At 32.7% G+C, this 22,985-nt stretch overlaps 3 protein-coding genes across 3 annotated transcripts; 1 reads left to right on the forward strand and 2 right to left on the reverse strand.

Annotated features, from left to right (window-relative positions):
* Positions 1-309: 309 nt before the first annotated feature.
* On the reverse strand, positions 310-1,257 carry LOC116345404. Its single transcript, XM_031774720.1, has 3 exons — positions 1,131-1,257; positions 776-991; positions 310-582 (listed from the first exon to the last, which is right to left on the reverse strand). Exons 1-3 carry the CDS (start codon positions 1,171-1,173, stop codon positions 452-454), a joined length of 390 nt encoding a protein of 129 aa, XP_031630580.1. The 5' UTR covers positions 1,174-1,257; the 3' UTR covers positions 310-451.
* A 4,389-nt stretch (positions 1,258-5,646) lies between these two features.
* LOC116345124 (proton-coupled amino acid transporter-like protein CG1139) lies at positions 5,647-8,594 on the reverse strand. The gene is made up of 10 exons (XM_031774212.1): positions 8,334-8,594; positions 8,151-8,267; positions 7,996-8,062; positions 7,777-7,896; positions 7,585-7,670; positions 7,321-7,489; positions 7,032-7,223; positions 6,685-6,875; positions 6,139-6,314; positions 5,647-6,035 (listed from the first exon to the last, which is right to left on the reverse strand). Exons 1-10 carry the CDS (start codon positions 8,399-8,401, stop codon positions 5,788-5,790), a joined length of 1,434 nt encoding a protein of 477 aa, XP_031630072.1. The 5' UTR covers positions 8,402-8,594; the 3' UTR covers positions 5,647-5,787.
* Positions 8,595-19,698: 11,104 nt separating this feature from the next.
* On the forward strand, positions 19,699-20,540 carry LOC116345319. Its single transcript, XM_031774575.1, has 3 exons — positions 19,699-19,888; positions 19,991-20,179; positions 20,295-20,540. The coding sequence occupies exons 1-3, from the start codon at positions 19,852-19,854 to the stop codon at positions 20,378-20,380; spliced, it is 312 nt and encodes a 103-aa protein (XP_031630435.1). The 5' UTR covers positions 19,699-19,851; the 3' UTR covers positions 20,381-20,540.
* The last annotated feature ends 2,445 nt before the right edge of the window (positions 20,541-22,985 follow it).

A 22,985-nucleotide genomic window follows, 5' to 3' on the forward strand; every position in this document is an offset into this window, starting at 1 on the left:
TGGTTTTGCTGCTGAAATTGGCGGCATCGACTTTGAACCCCAAGAAAGAATTGATTTTCATGTTATCGAATTTTCTTGATTACGTCGACCGGGTGGTTGAATGAAATTCATTTCTCGAATGTCTATAATTTTTAATGAATTTTCAATGAGCTCAAATGCCATATGTCATAATGCTTTGACTTTACCAGATAGAAACCCTTTTTCTTACCAATCCAGCAAACCAATGCGTACGAACATTTCCATATCGAACTCATTTACGCATGCGGTGACACACATATACCCATGAGACAGAAAATTTGTACGAATATATTAAATTTGCATAATATATTAATTTTCTTTATTTTATATGATATAATTTTCTAAATAGATTTAGAATGGTGATGGCTGCGGCGAATGGTGAATAACATTCAGCTGTGATAACCTTATGTGGCAAAATATCAGGTGATGAAGATTATTCGATTTGTGGCTGTCCATGTTGAATAAATGGTTTTGGGATCTTAGTTGGTTTATTTGAGTTAAGCCATGCATCGTCCACATATTCACGATAATCCTTACACTGATTGTTTCTCGTTCGCCGATATTCTACAAAAAAAAGTAATACGAAAGGCAAAAAATAGAAGATGAACAAAAAAAAAACAAAGAAAGGAGAAACACATCAATTCAATACGACACAATCGAACGTGTGCCATGGATTGCGAAATGCTTTAAATCTCTTGTTGTTGTTGTTGTTGTTGTTTTTTTTTGTATAAATAGTAGCAATAATAGTGTCGCTTACTTTTTTCAACGTCACAATTCCAAGCGTGCATCTCGCATATATTCACAAACATTCGATTTTCATTTGGTTTGCCATTTGTTGCACAAATCGGAAAATAATAGTATGGACATTGACGCTCACAGTCGACGTGCTTCAGCACACTAATTGCCTGATCGGATTTTTCTGCTGTATCTGCTGTTGCTGTCAACATTTCGACGCTAAAAATCACTGTAACCACTTTTTTGTAAAGAAGAGCAAAAAAAAAAAAATAGTTGGAAGAGAAAGAGTGCGAGAGAAAAAATGCATACGAAAAAAAGAGAATAGATTGTAAGTAGCAGCAAGTAATGCACAATGACTATATTCAAATAAATCCTACAAATCATCCCGAAAACTGGACATCCAAACACTACTACAGCCATGATTTACGATGAAATGTCACTTGCTGCCCTTTTTGTATGTTAATTTGAAACTGCTACGACTTTAGTTAACTGATTCAGCACTGGCGAAACAACACAATGTATATTGTGTCGACACTTCGTTCGAATATTTATATGCCAATCAGAGATTTTGAAATGCTACTCACTTTGTTTTTTTTTTTTTCGTTTTGTTTCGTTCAAATAAAATAAGCCGCCCCGGTTGCAATTCATCATTTTAATGGCATCCAAATATACACATATGTATAGTGTATATATGTAATACTTAAAATAAATAAGATAAAATAACAAATATGCATTTATTCATGGGTTTCACACGATTCGCATGTGCTGTCGTATGTCATACGAGCTCGACAAACTGACGCATAAAAAAGTAACACTCACTCACTCATACACACATGCAACAATAACAATGGCATTACGAAAATTCAAACAAAAGACAAAAGTCTGCCCTCAATCGATTTATTTGAATGCGATTCATTTCATTTCGATGAATTTTATATTGAAAATTCTCAGTCGCATTCTATTAGAGTGGTTCGAATCGTTGAACACATTTCATACTATGTATTTTAAAATATATATATATACATGTATGTATATAAAGTCGTTGATTTCGGTTGAATTATTCATAAAATTGATTTTCTTTTTTCATTCGAGAAAATTGAAAATGTGCACAATAACTAAATTTTCTCTGTATATTGAAGAATTTTTCATTTCTGTCTTTGTATTATGACAAATGCGAATACATTTCATTATTTAAAAGTGCGTGCAAGGAATGCATCAACCGGCAAAAATTTGTCCGACCCTAATCAAATGCACGATTATCTCGTTCAAAAATTCGAAGCTAAGTGAAATTATTCAAGTGTGTTCTACATTGAATAAGAATCAAGGGCATTGGATTTGTGATAAGAGCTGCATATCGAAATGTGTGCCCGTCTTCTATGCGCTCAAAAATGTATCAACTCACATGATCAAAGTGATTTATAAACGATACATCAAGAGCACGAGCGAGAAAGATTCACCATTCGTCACATGGTTCACAATCACTCCCAGGGTCATCAGTCTGTTTGCTAAAAAACAAAAAGAAGATTGTAAACGATCTGCATTTTTTTTAAGTTATTCGTAGGTGTTGATTCATCATTATTTATTTAAAATTGGCAGATTATCGTTCATTTCTCTGAACTGTTGATCTATTTTCAATTTTGTTTTTGTTCACAATGTGTTTCAGATCACCAGACCTTGAATTCGATTGCTTCGATTTTTTATGCCACGATATGCGTCGATACAGTGTTAACAGCTTGTCCGCCATTCGATGAATTGCGGGAAAAAGCGAGAGCGAGAGTGATGCATACACCCGCCAAAAGTGTGGAATAAGAAAAAATATCGAATGTTTGATTCATTAATGCAAGCACGTGTTCAATGTATATTTTATGTGATTTAGCAAATTGGGCAATAGGAAAAGTGTGCAAATCGAGTACAAGCAAATATTGGAGCCGTGAGAACGATCGCAAGCGGATTGGAGAAAAACGAGTGTAGAAAGAATTTTCTTAAGAAAGAGATTTGTGCATTTTCATGTAGATTGAATTGAAATTCATACGAATGAATTGACTATTTTTTTTAAGAATCACTGTTCTGACATTTCTTACTGTATGTATTCTTTTGCCTGATTTAACTACATGGCTTAAATTCTCTGAAAACTAATTGAATTGTATTTTGCCATCTGTTTGTTTATGTTTATGTCGTGATTCGCTTATCAAAATTGGCAGTTGGTAAATGTATATTCGCGTTTTCAATTAAATTTAAATGTTTTTGTTTCATCACTTTCTTATTTCCGAACAACAACTATGCGACAGCAAATGAGAAAAGTCAAATGGCATCAAAAATGCCATTAGAACACAATCCAGCTTAATTGAAAGTCAACAATTTTTTTATTTAAATAGCTGAGCGCATACTTCAAGTTCCGTCTTGGATCTCTTTTTTTTTTGGTACCGCCGTTGCGACCGTATCATCCGTTCTTTTCCATTTTCATCAAATGTGAACTTGACCCTCAAATTGAATGTATCTCTCTGTGTATGCTATAATGTAGTAAATTCAGATAATTTGATTCAAGACAAGATGACAACTTCGGTGGTTGTACTATGTGGCAAACGCCAACAATGTCGTCTAATAAAAGATGAATACAATATAAACAAAAAAAACCAAATTATACCAAACATTTATGGAAATTCTTATTGCTGATGGCATTCTCTGATGAAAGATGAAAATGCGTACTCAACATCAATAAAGACTCTGTATGTATATCTATCATAGAAATTTATAACAACAGTCAATGTTCTCGATGTAGATGTATGGGTGATAGATCACAGCTCGCTGATGGAATGAAATGGAATGCATTGTATCGTTTATGTTCTGTTAAATGTTTGTCATTTTGATGCGGTTCAAATGACAGTGAGAAATCATCAATCTCGTCTTTGCCAACAATGTGAAATAAGTGAATGTATAAAACGTTGCCGATTTCGTGTCATCAATAAATTCCACTTCTGTACTTCGGTTTTTCTATTGAATTCGATTTTTCAATGCACTTACATTTTCTTAGCATACTTATGACAATTGATTTGCATGTTACATCATGTAGGTTGTGGTGGAAATTTCCATTCATTGCACAGGGTGCATTTCAGCTTAGCAGTTCCATTTGTACTCCTGAAGAATCTATGTTAAAAATATTGCCACTGAATTGGAGCACATCCTGTATCAGTTAGAATGTTATTTCTTAGCAAAAAGTCCACACATCTCCAGACATTCCCATCTATTTATTACCTTTTATGCAGTATTTGTTTTAACATGATAACGATAACGGTAAGATAATAACGATAATGTAATTGTATCCCATACAAATAACCTATATATATGTATTGGGTTGAACGCATTATGAAGATACTTTCATTATTCCATAAGTATTATATATACAATCTTCAACTAAACACTGGAAAATATTATATCACGTCATAAACGAGGCCACATTTCAATATTTTAACTACATTATCAAGGGAATAACATTAAATAGAGTAACCATCATGACTGAGAGATGTCAAATTGTAAAAACGCCATCTGGTGACGTATGCGAATCTTGGAGTGCAGTTTGTTACTAAATTATCATTTAATGGTCATCTTCAAAACATTATTAACAGATCATTTATCGAGATATTTAAATAAATTTAAAGATATTGAAACGTATAAGGTGTCTTGCTACTCCAAAATCGTCGTATAAAAAATCGGAAAAGATTTTTCATGGGGCGAATCACGCTAGTGAATACTAGAAAAACTAGTAAATCTAGTGCGAAGAATGACGTCACAAACGAAGCCAACTTCACACCAAAGGCCATATAATTTATATGAAAAACTACTGAGAGACAACTTCACGCACTAGAATTTTCTAGTTTTCTAGTGAAATTTTATCAAAAACTAGACGCACTAGAATTTCATGATTGACCCCATGAGATTTTTGATTGAACCCAATAATACCAAGATTTATTTACATTTAACATTTTTGGCTCCTATTGAAAATAATACGCCTACGGTTATACACAAAAGATGAGAAGAAAACAGTTAAACTTTGGTTGCTATACAATTGAGTTTTGTAAACTTTAACGTATTTCAAAATTGACGAAAAAAATGCTGTTTTATTACTTTTTTGGAAAAATATAATAAATCAATCCAGAAAAATTATCAGCTACGGAATATATTTGCTTTATTATACGTTATACGCCTTGACTACACCAAAAAAAAACACACCGTGCTTTGGCCAAATCACTGAGCAATTGTTGAAAAACATCCAACAAATATTCCGTCAAAAGCAAAATGCGCATCAATTGTTACATGTCAAACGAAGTTCATTGTGAGAGCATCCAAAATACGCATTTATCATATGACTGCAATGTGTTCCATCCATGTCGTGATTTGTTATTATATCGTTTTCACAGCGTCGTCACGTTTTTTTTACATACGGATGTAAACCGAGTATAAAATCACATTTAAAATAAGATTTTACAGCCACTGAAAGATTAGACTATTTTATGAACTCAATACGTTTTGAACTCATTAGCAGATTTGCGGCCTGAGTTCTTTCAAGTGAATTATGTTTTGTAAACAAATCATTCAAAGATAACTTGCTATCAACAAATACGATGATCAAAACGGAATCATTACAAGAATAAACCAAATACCTGTGTCATCGCTGATCGCTATTTTACCTTTTTTTTTTGTCTTTTTTCCAAATTATTTTATTAATTTATTGATTCAGTCTGAATATTCACGCTGGTGGCTGATTATTACGTATGGAATGTAATAAGAAAAGACCTCCGGACGAGGTATGAGCCCATATATTCCAAGAACAATAAATACCGGATAAATTAAAATGCTTGTTTTTTATCACAATCAATGTTTGCTATACATGTAGCATATATTCACATTTTTAAGTGTTTTTTTCTTCTTCTTCTTCTTCTTTTTCTTCGTCGTCTTAAATTATTATACTTTGATGTTTTGTGCATGGCAGCATTTGTTCAAACAATAAATTCAAATCGATTCAAGTTTTTTTTTTTGTTAGTCGGAAAAACTTTGCCAAATTGCTATTACACTTGTTGACGTTCCAACGAATACAGCAAACAATCCAAATATGGCAATCAGCACGTTCTTCATGATCATCAAAGCTCTTTGTATGCCACATGTATCATGCCAATAAACCATCGATTCGATTAAAGCGGGAAATATGAGTCCAAGCGTAGACAAGCACAATGCACCGATCAATGAAATAAACAAATCCAACTTTGGAATGGCTACAGCTAGTAAAACTGCACAAAAACAGTTAGATTGGAGAAAAAAACGGTTTCAGTTCGATGTAAAAAAATATATTGTTCAAAATCGATGAACGAATGAAAGATAATAAAAACTTACATGTAATTAAAACGATCACAAATCGTACGACATATTCCCAAAATAGCTTATGCTTTTCATTGGAAATTTTATCGACAACATATTTATTCCAAGTAAGATCGATAGCCACATAGCATGCAACACCATGTGTAATAAAGATGCCAAAAGCAAGCATTCCTTTCACCGACTGCGCCAAACTGTGTACAATCAAGAAGTTCTTACGTCATTAACCGAATACATACAAACCGCATAAGACGCCGAAAGAGAAAAGATGCTCGAGATACACTAGTGGCAACATTTGTCTCGTCATTCGTTTCGCACAGTTGTGACTATACCATACAGCAACTGCACGAACATGTACTGAATGGAGTCGAACAAAAGAAATACCACACAAAAGGGAATGCAAAAATTGCCACTGAATTTGACTCTAGATCTCTATCTTTCTCTCTTTGTGTTGCGCATGTTATAGGTAGTAACACACTCATATTCTTACAATATGTTTTTTTTTACTTTGCGTGCGCGCGTATGTGTTCATTTATATGTATTGAACAGATTTTTTTGACTCACATTTCGTCTGATCGACTGTTTATCTCCAAACTCAGTGTGATTGATTCTCGAATGCCGTCTCCATATTTTAAATAACCGAACAGACCCATTCCAATGTACAAGGTAACGATAATCACAAATGCGCGATTCAATACGCCGGTGACTCCAACATAAGATTTTGGTGTTTTCATTTCGTTTTCCAGTGGTATGACCTTTAAGCAAAAACAAAACCAACATTACAATTATACGAACCAACATATTATTAAGTATATACGGAATTTTGTAAAATCTATACTATTTGGTAGATTTAAAATTTACTGAAGAAAAAAATCAAAAAAAAAATCATCGTGAATGATTTATTTACTTACCACACCAATTGCTTCCAAACTGAAAAGCACCGTTCCGAAGAAGAATGGAAATTCGGATATGGGACCGACGGCTCGTTTTCCTTCTAATGAAATTGGTTCGCGTACGATAAAGTAACAAATGATACCAAACGAAACAATGGTAACAAAATTGGCAAATGTTGAAAGCGGTGCTAGATACTTCAAATTTCGCACCTACAAACGAACAAAATAAACAAAAATCATAAAAATTTAATTTCTATAAATCACACATGATTCACATGTCTCGATGCTCTATCGCCGATTTATTTACCGAATTGAGAAGAATAATTGCCGGCAAAACAACCACCATGAATAAACGTACATCGGTTTTCGTTTCGGTGGCATAATCAACAATTGATTTTAAATTTTCAGCTATGAATACCACATAAATACAACAGCCGCCAATTTGACACATTAACAAAAATGCATTCGCTATATGCCTGTGGAATGAATATTGCATAAAATGGTTTGTTTGTTTGTAAATAAATCATTTATCTCTTTCACGGGTAAACAATTTTGAAAACACAGTTATTACTTAACGTATGGCGCATATTTATGAACGGACTTTGGACCCTCGAGTATAGCATATTCACAGATCGATGTATAATCCATTCTTGCTATCTATTGAAACAACATTCATTTCATGAATTTTCATTCAAATACAAAAAACACACACGCCAAATTCAAATCGATTTATCTGGTTTTTGAGCAAGTGTCTAACGCTTACCTTTCTCCGTTTGCACAGTTCATAATGTGATTTCAACAACATTTGTACACAGTAAACACATATGATGCCTATGACAATTGTGCCGATCGATCCCACCAAATAACCTACGTGGTACATTGCCTACGGGGATTTTCGAAAAGTTGTTGGTTTTTATGTGCATCTCATTGACAATTATACATTACAAAATGTAAGATAAAAAATGTTTTAATTGGAACCAACCTTCGGCATAGCTAGTATTCCAGTGCCCAACGAGCCTTTCAGCAAATGAACAATTGTGTCCGTATTTCTGTTGACAAACGAAAATTATTGTATTAAATTCAAAATAAACCGAACAAAAAACCACCGAACTCAAATTATGATCAATCAGGAATTACGTTATTGGATGTTTGACTTTTCGATGTAAATATGGATCATAGTCATCATTTTTAAGTTTTTTCTCTGGTCGCTCTTTGTTTGTCGTTTCATCCATACGAAAACTGTCCGCGGTTACTCTGTAATAGGTACAAAAATAGATTAAGATTTTAATTTTAAAGAAATTCATGACGTCATTTACTAACCGCTTTCCGTGATCGTCAACGAATGTGTTATTATGGAATCCTTCTGAAGCCATCTTCAACTGATTCATATACAATTTTAAAAATAAAATCCGGAAATAATCGATGAGCACGTTGTTTTGTTTTTTATCTAGCCGGAACTTTTTTGCTTTACCATTCACTTCTTTAAATATACAATTCCCTGTTTCAAACTTTGTTTTCTGTCTTCAAATTTGTCTGTTCAATTACAACTTGATCAACTCATGTTTGGTAAAATAATAAGCAAGTTTATAGCTTGGTTTCTGTATTTATAATATGACTTATCCCTACTTTTCTTATCTCTTACAACCGGTTTTACACCATTACACATATTCTTAAGTACGCGAATTTTGTGCCCACCAATAATGCTGTTGAAGTGTGTGTTTGTGTGTGAGAGAGTGTATGTTTGTGTGTATCAAGGTCATAGATAGTTTATTGGCCAGTGAAAGTAAACGTTTGTGTTATTTATTCGGATACTGAATTGACTTTTGTAGACACATAAACAAAATGATGATGTTTTGATGAGCAAATAATTGTTTGGAAAGAGGTGAATACATGCACAAAGACTTGGTGGCTCCGAACATCTAACGGTTCAATTCGTAAATTGTTATCTATTATAAATTCATAGCACGACATTGTCAATTAATGTAGCCAGTTTTTAGCAACGGAATCACATCTATGCGACGCAAATCGTGTGCAGCCGTTTAGTCAAAATTCGAAAAAAAGTAGTTTTAATAAAAATACTTCAATACAGGGTGTCTGGGATCGACTGAATATTATTTCACACTTCCGATTTGATTTGATTCTATGGAATTTTACGATAAAAATGTGTATATATAACAACAAAGTGATGACAAAACCTTTTTTTTTTAATTGCCATTTGTTTAATCATGATTTGCAGAATTATTTAAAGCTACAACTTCGGTGTATGATCAGATAACAATGAAAGTAAGACAATGCCAATTTTTTTTAGATGTAAATCGTGATTTGAAAGATGACGCCATTGTTAAGATTTAGTCTAGGGGAAAATAACGTTTGCAAATGCTCATCAAATGCTGCACATGGCAGCGCATACGTTAAGGAACATTCGCAAGCGTATTTGTTAGCAACGCATACACTCACTTCGCTATCGTGCTTAGACTGTAAAACTGCTTGCAAGTGTAGACTGCCAATACGTGCAAATGCGTACCAATGCCTGCTAATGCCGAGCACATACACTAATAGTTATTTCCCCCTCGGATTTAGTTTTATTATAAAAATGCCGAGTTAAATGCAACAATGGGGTCCCGACCTGAACGCAACATGGACTGAAAAATGTAAGAAATGTTTCGGGTCGGACTGGACTGATATTTTTTAATCCTAATTTGTCGCTGGTTTCTGGCTAAAAAATGGTCAATGTACAATCGATTCGACTTGATTTGATGTATTTTTCCACACTGTGATCCGAGCAAAGCATTTATTCTAACCTGGTTAAGGATAGATAAATATAAAAAAGGCACTGGCTTCGTGGTATGATCTTTCTCTATTAACAACAAGTCAACAACTAACTACTGCTTAATAATAATGTTGCGCATACCATTGCGATGCGTTACGCATTATTGGTATGCTTCGATGCATTACGCATGTGTGGTCGTGTGCGTGCACTATATGTTAGATGCACAGAGTGGTACTAACAGCATAAGATGCTTAAAGTAAGTCATCAAAAAAAAATCTTGTGTGTGTTGTAATTTATTTGAAAATAAAATATATTTTCACGTTTTCAAAAAAGAGTAAACGTATATATCGACACACCTTGTAAAAAGGCTGTAAATTTGCTTTTGGTATTTTAGCCGTCACATTGCATTCATTAGCATCATGCATTATTACTAATTGTTTGATAATTTTGAAAATATGGCGCTTTCTTATCTAATCACTGAATGTCCCAACCGTGCATTTTTATTTTATTTCACATATAAAAATCATAAACTTTATTTTCAATTATTTGAACAATGTTTCTTATCCACAACAATGTTGCAAAAACTGATTTTTATTATATGTGCTACGGTTTGTTTGTGCATGATCAATAACAGGAATCAATGACGTTAAGCATTTTTTTTATTTTAACTCGTTTTATACGCCCGTTTTTTTATGGTTGCGTTTAATACTAAGTCGTTCAAACTTTAATCGTTCGTATAGTTAATAGACATATGGTGATTCAGAGATGTGTTTCTCGTGAAATCCCATTACTTATTTTCTAAAATATTGAAAAAAAAGAAGATTCTAATCTGCATATTTGCTGTCTCGATTTTACGCATAAATACCGACGTGCTTAATTATCAAACGTCTCATGCAAAACGATAAAATAATGATCAAAGTTTTGAAACTTGTGTTAAAACATTTTTTTTACGAAATCGCTTAATTGGTGTCTGATTCAAAAACGGTGTAATATTTTAATACACTATCTAACAACTTAAATTTTGGTTAAAAATAAACCTTCGAATTATATATTCAATGAGTCGAGCACACACATAAAGAGCCCTTAATAGTTTATCGCTTAAAACTGGATTTTATGACATAAAAATATAACAGAGTATGATAGAAAGAGGGGGGAGGGAGATAGAAAATTAATGTGAATTTTATTTGATTAAAGGAACATTACATATATGTTCTTGACAAAATATTGCCTGCTTCATGATGTGAGAAGAGCATTGACGATCTCAACTTGTACTACTAATAATAACTGCAATAAATACACGTGCTTTGTTTCGGTATGTAGATGTTTTGTAAACAACTTTTAACGATATACATTTCGAATAACAACCGCTTTTGATTTATTCATTTATTAAGATTTTGAAGAAATTCCATCTCATAACGCTCCTCAAAAACCATTCAAACGATTGTTGCAATTGATTTCAATTAAGTGTATGCCGGAGGCGGTGGGCGCTGGTATCGAAGATTCTTTGTTGAAGATTCAACGAATACGACATCTATTAAAATACATAAAGATTTTTGTTACTAAAGAACACACTGACTCTGATTTTGTGTGTCCGTTTGTATTGCAAATTCTGCACTCAGTCGTCAACCGTAGCTGCTTGTGCAAAATTTACAACACACACGCATACACAGAATCGGTGTCAGTACTAATACGTTTGCAATACAGCTATATAGTTCGCTAGAGCTGTGTCAAGACTGCAGTAGTAACGAAAATCTTTATTGTCTTTAATAGGTGGCGTATTGTTGAATTTTCAACAAATATTTCCATACAAAAAGTGCTTCACCAGCGCCCACCGGCCGGAGGTTTCTTTTAAAGCACATGCTGCTATGTAATTTTTCAAAAAAACAATCGACATTAATATTATCGTTACTTGTGAATTTCGTAATTTAACGGTTATCATTTTCCGCCGTATTGGATATGATATAGAGTGTATATGTGTATCATTAAATGGATACAGTAGCACATTTCTTTGAATGTTTGGCATTTATTTCTGGTTGAATTGTTTGTTTGGAGCGCGAATAAATCGTTTCTCGTTATAGCAATCTCCGACATCTGTTTTTCATGGCAAACATTGTTTTGCATGCTATTTTATACCGAATATATCGTTGTTCACATTGAATTTGGTTTTCTTTTCACATTTTGGATTTGTAGTCATTTTATTTTTTTCTGCGGAGGGTGGTTTCAAGTTTTCCAACAACATAACATGTTCTTGTCAACATTTTTTTCTTCCCATCAAAGAAGATGTTATGCTCATCAATACATCTCCATTCTACTCAGCGTTGCTCTTTCTTTTTGTTTTATATCATTGAAGAATTAGTACAATTTAGATGTACGTTACTAGCATCAGAAGCAGCATCACTTTCGACTGAATAAAAATAAAGAAAATGAAATACAAAGAAAACGCGTGTTTCAACACACATACACACATCAACAAAAAGAACATCGTATCGTATACACTTTTATCAGAATAATTTTCATTAAGTAATTCCGATCTAATGAATGGAATTCTCTGTCGAATGTGTACATTCAGTTGTTCCATAATTACTTCCACTCATCAATTTTCTTCTTCGGATGCGGTATATTTTAAATGAGGATATGAAGAAATACATTGGTTTAAATGAATAGAATACATTATGCTCTGTCACTTGATATCAAAGAAAATGCTTTCCTTCATCATTAATTCACAAAAAAAAATCTTTTTTTTCTTTTCGAAAGACAATATGCCTTTTGAGGTACGAAAGAAACGAATGATTTAAATTGTGAAAATATTATGATGTAGATATAGTAGAAATTTGTCCCGTCCAGCAAGGTTTTTTTTATTCTCATCAATTTGTTTTCAGAAAGAATTTGCATAAAATTTCATCGGACCTTTGACGGACGAAATTAAAATGATCCCAAACGAAAACTTAAATCGCTCGGCAACATTTCAAATTCAGGTAAATGTAATTAATACTTCTTTGATGATTCTTTCTTTCCTTCTACGGGCAAATCGATATGACATTGTAAATGGAATATTACAAATTCCACGTTCATGTTCAAAATAACCGATTTAGAATAGAAATTAGAAACGCATAGAGAATGAAGATTTTGCTTTCTGACGACCCAGCTCATATGTGCGTTGTTTCGTTTTATCTTTAAAATAGACAATAACGCATACGAAGTACGCATCTACACAAGAATTCGGGTAAGGACATGACAAACTTTAGATTTCCAAAGAAATGGTTTGGAATCAATGAAAAGGGCATTTTTTACAGATTTTTCATTTTATGACAGTTGAGTGAGCGCAATAATAAAATTTATGACATTGATATTTTTGATTTTATGACGAAATTTATATTACTATTTTACTGTTGTGATCATTCTATTTAAAAGAAAATAGAAAGTCTGTATTTTCCATTCTTGAATAATTGCCCAATTTGTTTGGTTTACAGTCTTACTTTGTTTTTGGTTCATCACTTTTATTCGAACATCAAACTTTATAAAGTTTATTTTTTTATGGAAATAAACTAGTTTCCAAAGGTCATTCAATTCATATTATGCCATTTTATAGTCTGAATTTAAAGTCATCCATTTATTGGCAGCAAAAAAAGCAAACAATATTAGAAATATTCTCGAATAATAGAACCATCAAATTATCATATCAGTGGCTTTGATTTGATAGTTCACAATCAATATTTGCGATTATTGTTGGCAATATTTTCTAAATATGAAAAAAAGAGTAAAGAAATCCATATAAGGAAAGACGTTCGATGGATACCTTTCGACCTCACTTTTACCGCATTCAAATATGCAAATAAAAAATTATGCATATCATGATGGCAATATGAAGAAGATGATTTGTTTTATATTATTCTATTTACATATGCCTTGTGTCCACCTCGTGTGAAATAAATTGCATTGATTGTGCATAATTTGTAAAAGTATCAAATATATAGTACTTCAACCTGTTGGAAGCCTGCCCGAATTTTAAATCAGTTCATTAATTTGTGTTGAACGGGTCAAACTTTTCGAAGTATACGAATCTCCCTTTTTTCGTTTCAAGGAAAATGTCGGCATCCAAAAATGTTACATACAATCGAGTTTGTAATAAAATAGAACTAGTACACACAGACAATATATTTGTGTCCGTAAGAATAAATATGGCAATACAAAAACGGAATCTGAAGAACGTTACATAATTTTTTTTTTTTATGAAATTGTACTATGTATTCAGTTTTTGTATTGCCATATTTATTCTTACGGACACATTTGGATATTGTAATCCAGATAAAACAATAGACGTCATTTTTGTAATGTTGGGAATGTTTTTATGCCTATAACAATCATTTCTATTGTTGTCCCTCCATTTCAGCACCTGACGTCAGCCAGATGAGCTGAAATATCTGGATAACAATATCTAAATATATTGTATATAATTATATAAAGGTTTATAGGGCTAAAAAGATTGTTCTCTTTTTTAACCTTTTTTATTTTCACGAAAACCCTTGAAAATGTTTAGAAAGCCAGTGAGCAATCTTCCTACGCATTTTGTACAATTTCTTATCCCTTTTTCTACAACATTAAATAGACCAAATTACGATAGATTGTAGTCAGTCATGTATAACATTTTATGAAGTTACACCGTCAACAACATTTTAGTCTAGGTGTTGACACGGCTGCCTCTTTTAATTAATCTGCCCAAATAAGAATGTGATATATGCCATAATTTGCTAAATGTATAAAAGATGTCCTGCTCGAAAAATAAATTATTATCACAGACACAAAGTGTTTGCAATTCAAACGAGTGTTTTGTTTCAATATCAAACATGATGGTGACGTTTTTTGAAATGTTTGCATACCGTTTGGATTGGAATTCTATTCTATTTATATAACGAATAAAAATGATAGTTGAATGAAAATACCCCTTCCATGGTGCTTATTAGTGAAAAGTTTTATGTAGTTGAATAACAATTTCCGCTTTTATTTGCAATACACTATCTCCATATTTTATCAATCTAAATTAGAAGCTTATTTGTTTATCGCTCCAATGTATGCTGTTGTGAAATAAATGCGAATAAATAACAATCATAGCATTCTATCATCATATTGCCGTATTTTATAAATTTTTCTCTAGTTTTGTTTAGTTTTAAGATATTTATAAATTAATTAAAAACATTTTGTTGTATTATAATTATCGTACAACCAGTGTATCATAAATGGATAGATATATCCGCTGAGCTGAGCGCCCAGCCACAAACATATCTGGATGATACGTGTGGCTGACAAGAAAACAAACAATAAAATAATTACATGAAGAGTATCTATCTACACAGAGAGAAAAAATGTGGTATTTTTAATTCAATTTTGGTACATTTAATAAAAAATCAACAAACAACGAATTAAATTTACCATTTTTGACATCTCTGAGGCATAATTTTCAAAAGAGACTATCAGTTGAATAAGTTTCACCAATTGCTTCATTACATTCGCAAAATTCATGGGCTAGCGTCATTTGTGGTTTCGAAAAGTTGGTAAAACTTATTCAACAAATAGTCACTTTTGAAAACTATGCCTTAGAGATGTCATAAATGATAAATTTAAAAATACCACATTTTTTCTATCTGTGCAAAGGTAGATATGCAACAATAAAACTTTAAATATCGTCACGTCTTGAAAATATATTATTTTCATATAAAATGAATTATGCGCCATCACATGTTGTTACGCATGATATGGAGGCGATAACATATATATTTTCATGGAAAAAAGAGAGATTTATAAATTAGAAACATGCGAATGAAAGCACTACACGTGATAAAATGAGAATCCGCAAATTGGCACATTTTCATTAAACATCTGGACTAGGGGAAGATAGGTATTTGAGTCCCAGGTTGGACTCAGTCAAATTTAATAAATTTATGTATTTATTTTCGAAATAAAACATTTTATGCGTTTCAGTAGTAAAGAAGATCTTACACACGCCCGTTTCAGATGGCGCTGAAAAAGTTTCAGGTGGCGCAAAAATTGATATATTTGACATTTGGTAACTGGGGGGAATGGAATACATCCGTATTTACCGTTATATATCCAATTCATGGAAATCTATATTTAATTGAAGTTTTTTTTTTTTAAGTTCCGAGTCCCAAGCATCTGCAGTTGTTTTATGTTTGTTTTAGATGCAGTTATACTCAAATCAAATTCTACATGTGATTTTAATTAATTTTCAAAGTTTTCTGGTTATGATTTTATGATGAACGGATTAATTTCAAATACACGTCCAGGACGATGGATAACTGCACCAATCCTTGGACTTTACTCTAATTGGAAATGAATTTTGCGACCATGATGGTTATAAATTAAATTAAGAATATGCCATTGGTCGTTGCGTAATAATTTTAAATTGACCGGATCTCTCAACTTATATTCAGATGTTTACAAATGTTGTATTTTAATTAGCTTAAGGATTTACAGCATGTCATCTCCATAGAATCGACTGGTCTTGCAGTGATCAAGAAAGCAAATTCGCTGGATGCCGCACAAAAACATCATATCTCCTATGCGTAAGATGGTTTGTGTATTTTTTCTTAAAATAATAATTTTTCCGCTGGAGTTGAAAAATTGCATTCTTTCTCTCACGGTAATTTTGTGAAAGATTGATATTTCATTTTGTCAATGTAGAAGAAGAGCGACGCACATTGATAGTCATTAATGTACTCATTCACCATATCTCTATCTCTCTCACACTCCAATTTACACTAACGTTCGGAAAGCAACTGAAAATATTGAACCAATGGTAATGATATTGTTGCTGGTCAAAAGAGATATGCTTTTATGGTTATACCAGTGCAATGTATGAAAAACGCACAACAAAATTCATCTTAAGTGCGACGAAACATGAAAATGTCGACGAAGAAACTCCCATCAATTTTATAATCCGAGTTGTATGTGTGTTTGTTGATGCTCCATATTGCGCTATCATAAAGCAAACACATTCGTATCAACTGCACGAATTTATTTTATGATCACAGAATGCATCATCAACGATGACCTATTCACAACAACACCATTATGTTGTGACATCAATGTAAACCAATATGGACATATATATTCATGAATATAACCAACTTGTCAATTTAATCCGAATCAGAGCAAATGAATGATGCACACACACATGAAAACGGCCATTATATAGTGAGCTTCAACCATATCCAATTAAATATCAAACTCAAGCTCTGAAAATATTCTATAAATATAACTTGCATATTCAAAATGTACAACACATATACCGTACGTGATGTTTGAGATAAGCGAAAGGTAGAGCGAAAAAATGCGCCTGACAATCGGCTATTCAAAATAATCGCCTGGATTTTAATTCAACCAAAATGCTTTACACAATTTCAAACAGAATGTAAATGGACGAAAAATGAATAGTGTAATACAAAATAATTGTAAGCTCAATTTTTATTAAAGAAAATTCAACGTGCAAGCACATTTTTTTATTATCGATCAAGTTTTTCTTCCATTAGGTTGACACGTTTGAATTTTTGTCCTATAAAACAACTTGTTACAATTGTATTCTTTCTTATAATCTGCAGATGTCACTTGTGAATACCCCAAAAAACGAATTTCTATTTCCAAATTCAGAAATTCACTTGAATTCATCATAGAGCTACTCCTCTGCAGTGTTTCCGTATTTATGTTCGTTTTCAATTTAAAGACAAACGAAAATCAGTTTCTAATCCACGTGAAACTAGGGGTTGAAAACAAAATTAAACAAATATTTCAAAACGATGAAAAAAACGGGACATCGTGATAAATAATAGTCAAAATCATATTAGAGATCTGGGTAATCTCGAACCAAAATAGTCCAGTTTGCAATGTTCTTGTGTTATGCCAAACTAAAAGCTAGTTGCAACTATTGTGAATACATTTAGGCATGCACTGCATTGTCATGTCACAAATTCCAAAATGCATTCACGCCACTTGGTCGTACATATAAGTTTCATTCTTTGATAATTATTCGAACCAAAAACCTGGAACACTGAACAACCTGCACACCGCATCACGTAAGCGTTCACAAAATAGTTTTTTGTTTACTTTGACATATATAAGCTACTTATTTTCTCTTGGAATTTAAATTAATTAATTTACATGAACATTTGTATGATTTTATTTAGCCTTTTCCGGTTTCAATGAGATAAAAAACTATAATTTGTTGGTATATCGTCATAGTTTGATGAAAATTTTGGGGTTTTACCAAAAGTGTACGAATTTAAATTGTATATGAACAGAACAGAATTTCTAATTTCAATATTTTCAAATCACACATAATCACATTCTTTTTCTTCTTCGAAATTGAAATGCGTAACGGCCTTTTTAGTCAATAAACTGTGTTATAAATGGTGTATTTCCGGTAAAAAATAAATCTGGTCAATGTTAATACTCAATTAAATCAAGAATTTCAAGCGTTTTCAATATTTTAACATCGATTTGCATCCATAAAACGATTTTAACTCCCACAATTAAATTCAAATGAAATGTTTTCGCACGAATCACATTGAAGAAATTTTCTGATTTTATTTTTGTTTGTGTTGCTTTCCACTGACATCTAAACAAATGCGTGATGATTGGCATAGTAATAAGCAGCTAGCAGAAATAAGATTGCATAATGGCTGGCACAAAAACCGGTTACGATTTCTATATTATATCTTTTGCATGTAATTTTATATGCAATCATCTTCAACAGAACTGTATCATTGGACAAATGAGAAATGATTGTGACGAAACCTTGACCAAACCAAGTGAAATACGTTGAACATTCATAATCGTATCGCCATCCATGCAGATTATTATAGTGAATCGGCATTCATATTTAATCGACTTTCTAGACGAGTTGCATTTTTTTTTAAATCTGCTTCACTCTCTTCGTCCATCGGTGCGTGTGACTTAATTCAAATAGGTCTGAATGCATAAATAAAGTGTGTAATGCGACTGATATGCGTTTACATCAAATAGAAGAGGAAAAAAACAACGTAAATTAAATGAACATTGTTTGAAATGCATCATCACACCATTCATACTCATCATTGCCGTCTGTATTCATTTGTATTTATGATAATGACGCACAATTTTGGCTTTATCGTTCAAACGATGCTAATTTTCATGGCAATGAGATTTTAATTACGAATTTATGCAAGTGCGTAATTTTACTTCGATTCTCGCCCGCATTTTTATTAATTAAATGTTGAGTTGGTATGTGCTCATGCTCATATCTCTCTCTTTCTCTCTCTCTCTCTATGTGCCTCTGCATCTCTCTTTCTTTCACTGTATATTTCCCTTTCCCTCCTTCGATTTTTTTTGCAGCTTTGTGGCCCATTCTGAGTAATCCTCGTACACACACACCATTCACGATTAAGTTATCTATGCGCAGTGTTTTATTGAGTTTGTTGGTCGTGTTGTTGCATCTCTTTAACTTTTGACCTTAAGAACATCCACAATACGATTATGTTATGCTAATGATGGAAGAAAGAGACAATGAACAGAAAAGAAGTTGTGAAAATGACAACGTAAACTCTCGAGGCCTTCTGATGCCACCTGCTTGAGATAGGTGTGTGTGTGTGTGTGTTCGATGATAGTGTCTGTTCATTTTTTCGTGGAATATATCATTGTCATCATTATCTTTGTGTATTGTTATTGACAACGGCAACGTGTGATGAGGGAAGGGGCTCCTTTTTTGTCTTTCCACAAGCGAAATGATCACGTTTTAATTTACTGACCATTTTATGTGCCAATGTGAAACGGATATTTATAACACTGAATGCGTACATTGATGTTTATCAACGGTGTATTTGCGCTGCTTGATTGTATATCGCGCAACGACTGAACGTTTTGTATAAATTCATTGAGTGCAAATAGTAAAGCATCAGTTTGTCGTGTTCAATTGTTGTTCATCTCTCATCAGCGGTTGTATCTCCGAATTGTTTCAGTCACCGTATCCAGTTAGTTACATTTTGTGAGTGACAACAAAAAAAAACTGCGCACATTTCAAACATGAGAGTACTATTTAGTGCTATAGTTGTTGTTTTTGGTAATTTTTTCAATTGTTTTTCAGCCACAATACATGGATAACATTGTTATCTAGTGATTGATATTCATTACTGTTGATTGCTGCATTCGTTTTTTTTTTCAGGCGCAACCATGGTAATTGGCTTTCCAAAATCACATCAACGGCATTCGGATTACGATGAAAATACGTGTCCACGACGTTGTTCTGAACAATATTATCCATTGTGCGGCATCAATCAAGCAGGCGACACAAAAGTTTTCACAAACGATTGTTACATGTCAATGGAAAATTGCAATCAATTGCCTCAACAAGGTACTTTTTCAATTTAACAAATTCAATGACTCTCGTTCTCTCTCTCACAAACACACACGCACACTCACGCGGTCTTAATTCAATTGAAAAATTCATTTTGATTTTTCGCACACAGTTTTCCATTTGACTGATGAATCCGATTGTCCCGACTACGACGAATGGTTCAGTGACGACAGCATTCGGAAAAAACTTAACATTTAAACATATCATTCTGAATTTTTTTAAATCAAATATACTAACAAAACATGTTTAAACAAAAACAGAGACGCAGAAACGATTGTAAATAAATTATTTGTATATGATTTCTGATAAGTTCACATTGTTCGTTAATATATTAATTTTTTGTGTGTGCGAAAATGAAGCGGGCATCATTGTTTGTCGTTAGTATATTGAATAGGTGAATAGTGATCTGTAAAGTCCGCGTTGAACTGTAAAATTGACGCAGATCAAAGTAAAATATTCCAATTATTACTTTTCCAATCATGAAAATTCTGTGAATTAAACAAACGATTTTATTTTGTTTTCCTCTTGGTTTTGTTGTTTGTTTGTTTGTGCACGAGCGAACAATCCCAATTTTTTCTCAAGAAACCGTGAATTATCTCATCTTGTTCTAAAATACACGCTGAATTGGTTTCGTGTTGCACGAATCGTACGAAATGTATGAGATACGATATAAGAAGTTGTCGACAAGAACGAATAAACAGCAACAACAATAACAACAAAATCATCTTGCACTGCATCTCGCACTGATTGAAATGAAAAACTGAACACGTTTTGTGCTCTCAAATGCACGAAGCGGATTTTTACATGAGTTCTAACCGTATCTCGTTTTTTTTTTGTCTTCATTCACTTATATCATTCTGTTTCTCGTATTTTTCTGAGCTCCAGTTGTGATTGGTTATTTATACATGTTTCTCTATCTGTGGCAAATGGTGAAATTCTATTATTCCATTTTTTGCGCGTCATTCTTTTTGCACCAAAGGTGCACACACACACACACACACACACATACCATGAGCAAGCAGATTCCAGAATACTATATTCGAAATGGTATAAAATGTGGGTTAGATGGCACCTGGCAAAAACTCTTACGCAACTTTAGACACAAATACAAACGATATTGATTTTCATTCAAAACATTTTTCAACAGCTATCTTCTTGAAATGTCTGGTTGATCGATGACTCATCTTATTTTTCACAGGCAAACATTTAATTGCTACTTGTTTAATCACAAACAATTTGATGAGTTGCATTTTCAATGTGTGTGTGTGTGTGACTTTTTATTTGGCTAATATATTAATGCCGACATAAACATAAAGATGAATTATCCAAGACAAAAAAAATCGAAAAAAAAGTTGAACAAATAAAATGATGAAAATTAACACATACTTCGACCGAAGCTCTATACGCCCAGTGATTTACACATGTGTGTGTGTGTATCACAGGGACAATTAAAATAAATTTGGAAAAGATGCAGCTAATTCATTTTGTGAATCAGCTTAAATGTGCGTAAAATACGTTTGTATGACGTCAATATCACCAATGTCAAGTGCTCGATGCAAATATCATCGCATCTTAATATATGCGATAAAGGCTTCATCAATTAGATTCATCATTAAAACGGAACTGCATGCACATCATTTATATTCATCTATTCATCATTCATTATCGCGATTGTCTTTTTCCGGGAATTTATAGAATTTTATTTAATGACAATAATATGACAAATTTGATAAACTCCAGAGATTCGTTTATTTCCGGATCATTTAATTCAGGTTAAAGTATATTCAGATTATGGTATTACGTTTTTGTGTTTGTACCATAAATCATCAATTTGTTGAAGAAAACACACATCGCAATTTGCTTGATTCTCTTTTTCTTCGAGCAATTTATTCAAAATCGTTCTTAATACATAAACAAATATTTATGGTGTTATATTTGGTGTAATGAAGAAGAAAGCAGTCTGATTTGTGATGTGCGGCTATTTTTTGGCCTAGTCCATCCATTCAGTGCTCTCTGGACAATCGCCGAATGTTGTATTGTAATAAACTGTCAAAAAATGAATGCATTTTTTTATTTCGAATGTTAACAAGTGGAAAAAAAACGAAGATGATATGATCACGTTTGAAACCTTTATTGTTGGGTTTATGGCAATTCTCCATAGACATATAACATGGATTTACGAATATTTGTCGGTCCCCGTCATCGTTTTGGCCGCAAATCGGTGCATACAATTCTTTGCAACGGTCGGGACAACTGTATTCATCATAGTCATCAAAAAATGCTTCGTTAACATTGGGTGCACAATACATAATTGCCAAGAGACCTATGTCAAATGCGTAGATAAAATATGATATAATGAACGCATTTTTTTTTTCACACAATGTGGTATTTTCAAAAAGAAATCGGCCAGAATATGACTCAGACAAACACGCACACAGATAAAATTTATAGGATTTATTTATATGTGTTATAAAACACTACTGACCGGAAATCACAAATATAATTCCTTGTGTCTTCAGCATCTTGAAAATGGCTTTTCGTTCGTAGATTATATTTTAACAAAGATGAGTGTTCTGCTCTTTTTTTCTCGTCTTTTCTTCGACGATGAAAAAATAACTGGTAAAGTTCAGGTTAAAATACACCTGCTTTTATATTCGAATGCGCACAATAACAACGAAAATACGGACAAATAAAATGGATATTTATTTCAGGTTTTTATCATCAACTAACGAAAACCAGACACTGGAACGAAAAGTTTTATTGTTTCAAGTCATAATTAGATTATTCGGTGCCGTTGTGTCTA

Source organism: Contarinia nasturtii, unplaced genomic scaffold (assembly GCF_009176525.2).
Source record: "Contarinia nasturtii isolate CC-2019 unplaced genomic scaffold, AAFC_CNas_1.1 Cnas_scaffold_1240, whole genome shotgun sequence".
In the NCBI taxonomy this organism is placed as follows: Eukaryota; Metazoa; Arthropoda; class Insecta; order Diptera; family Cecidomyiidae; genus Contarinia; species Contarinia nasturtii.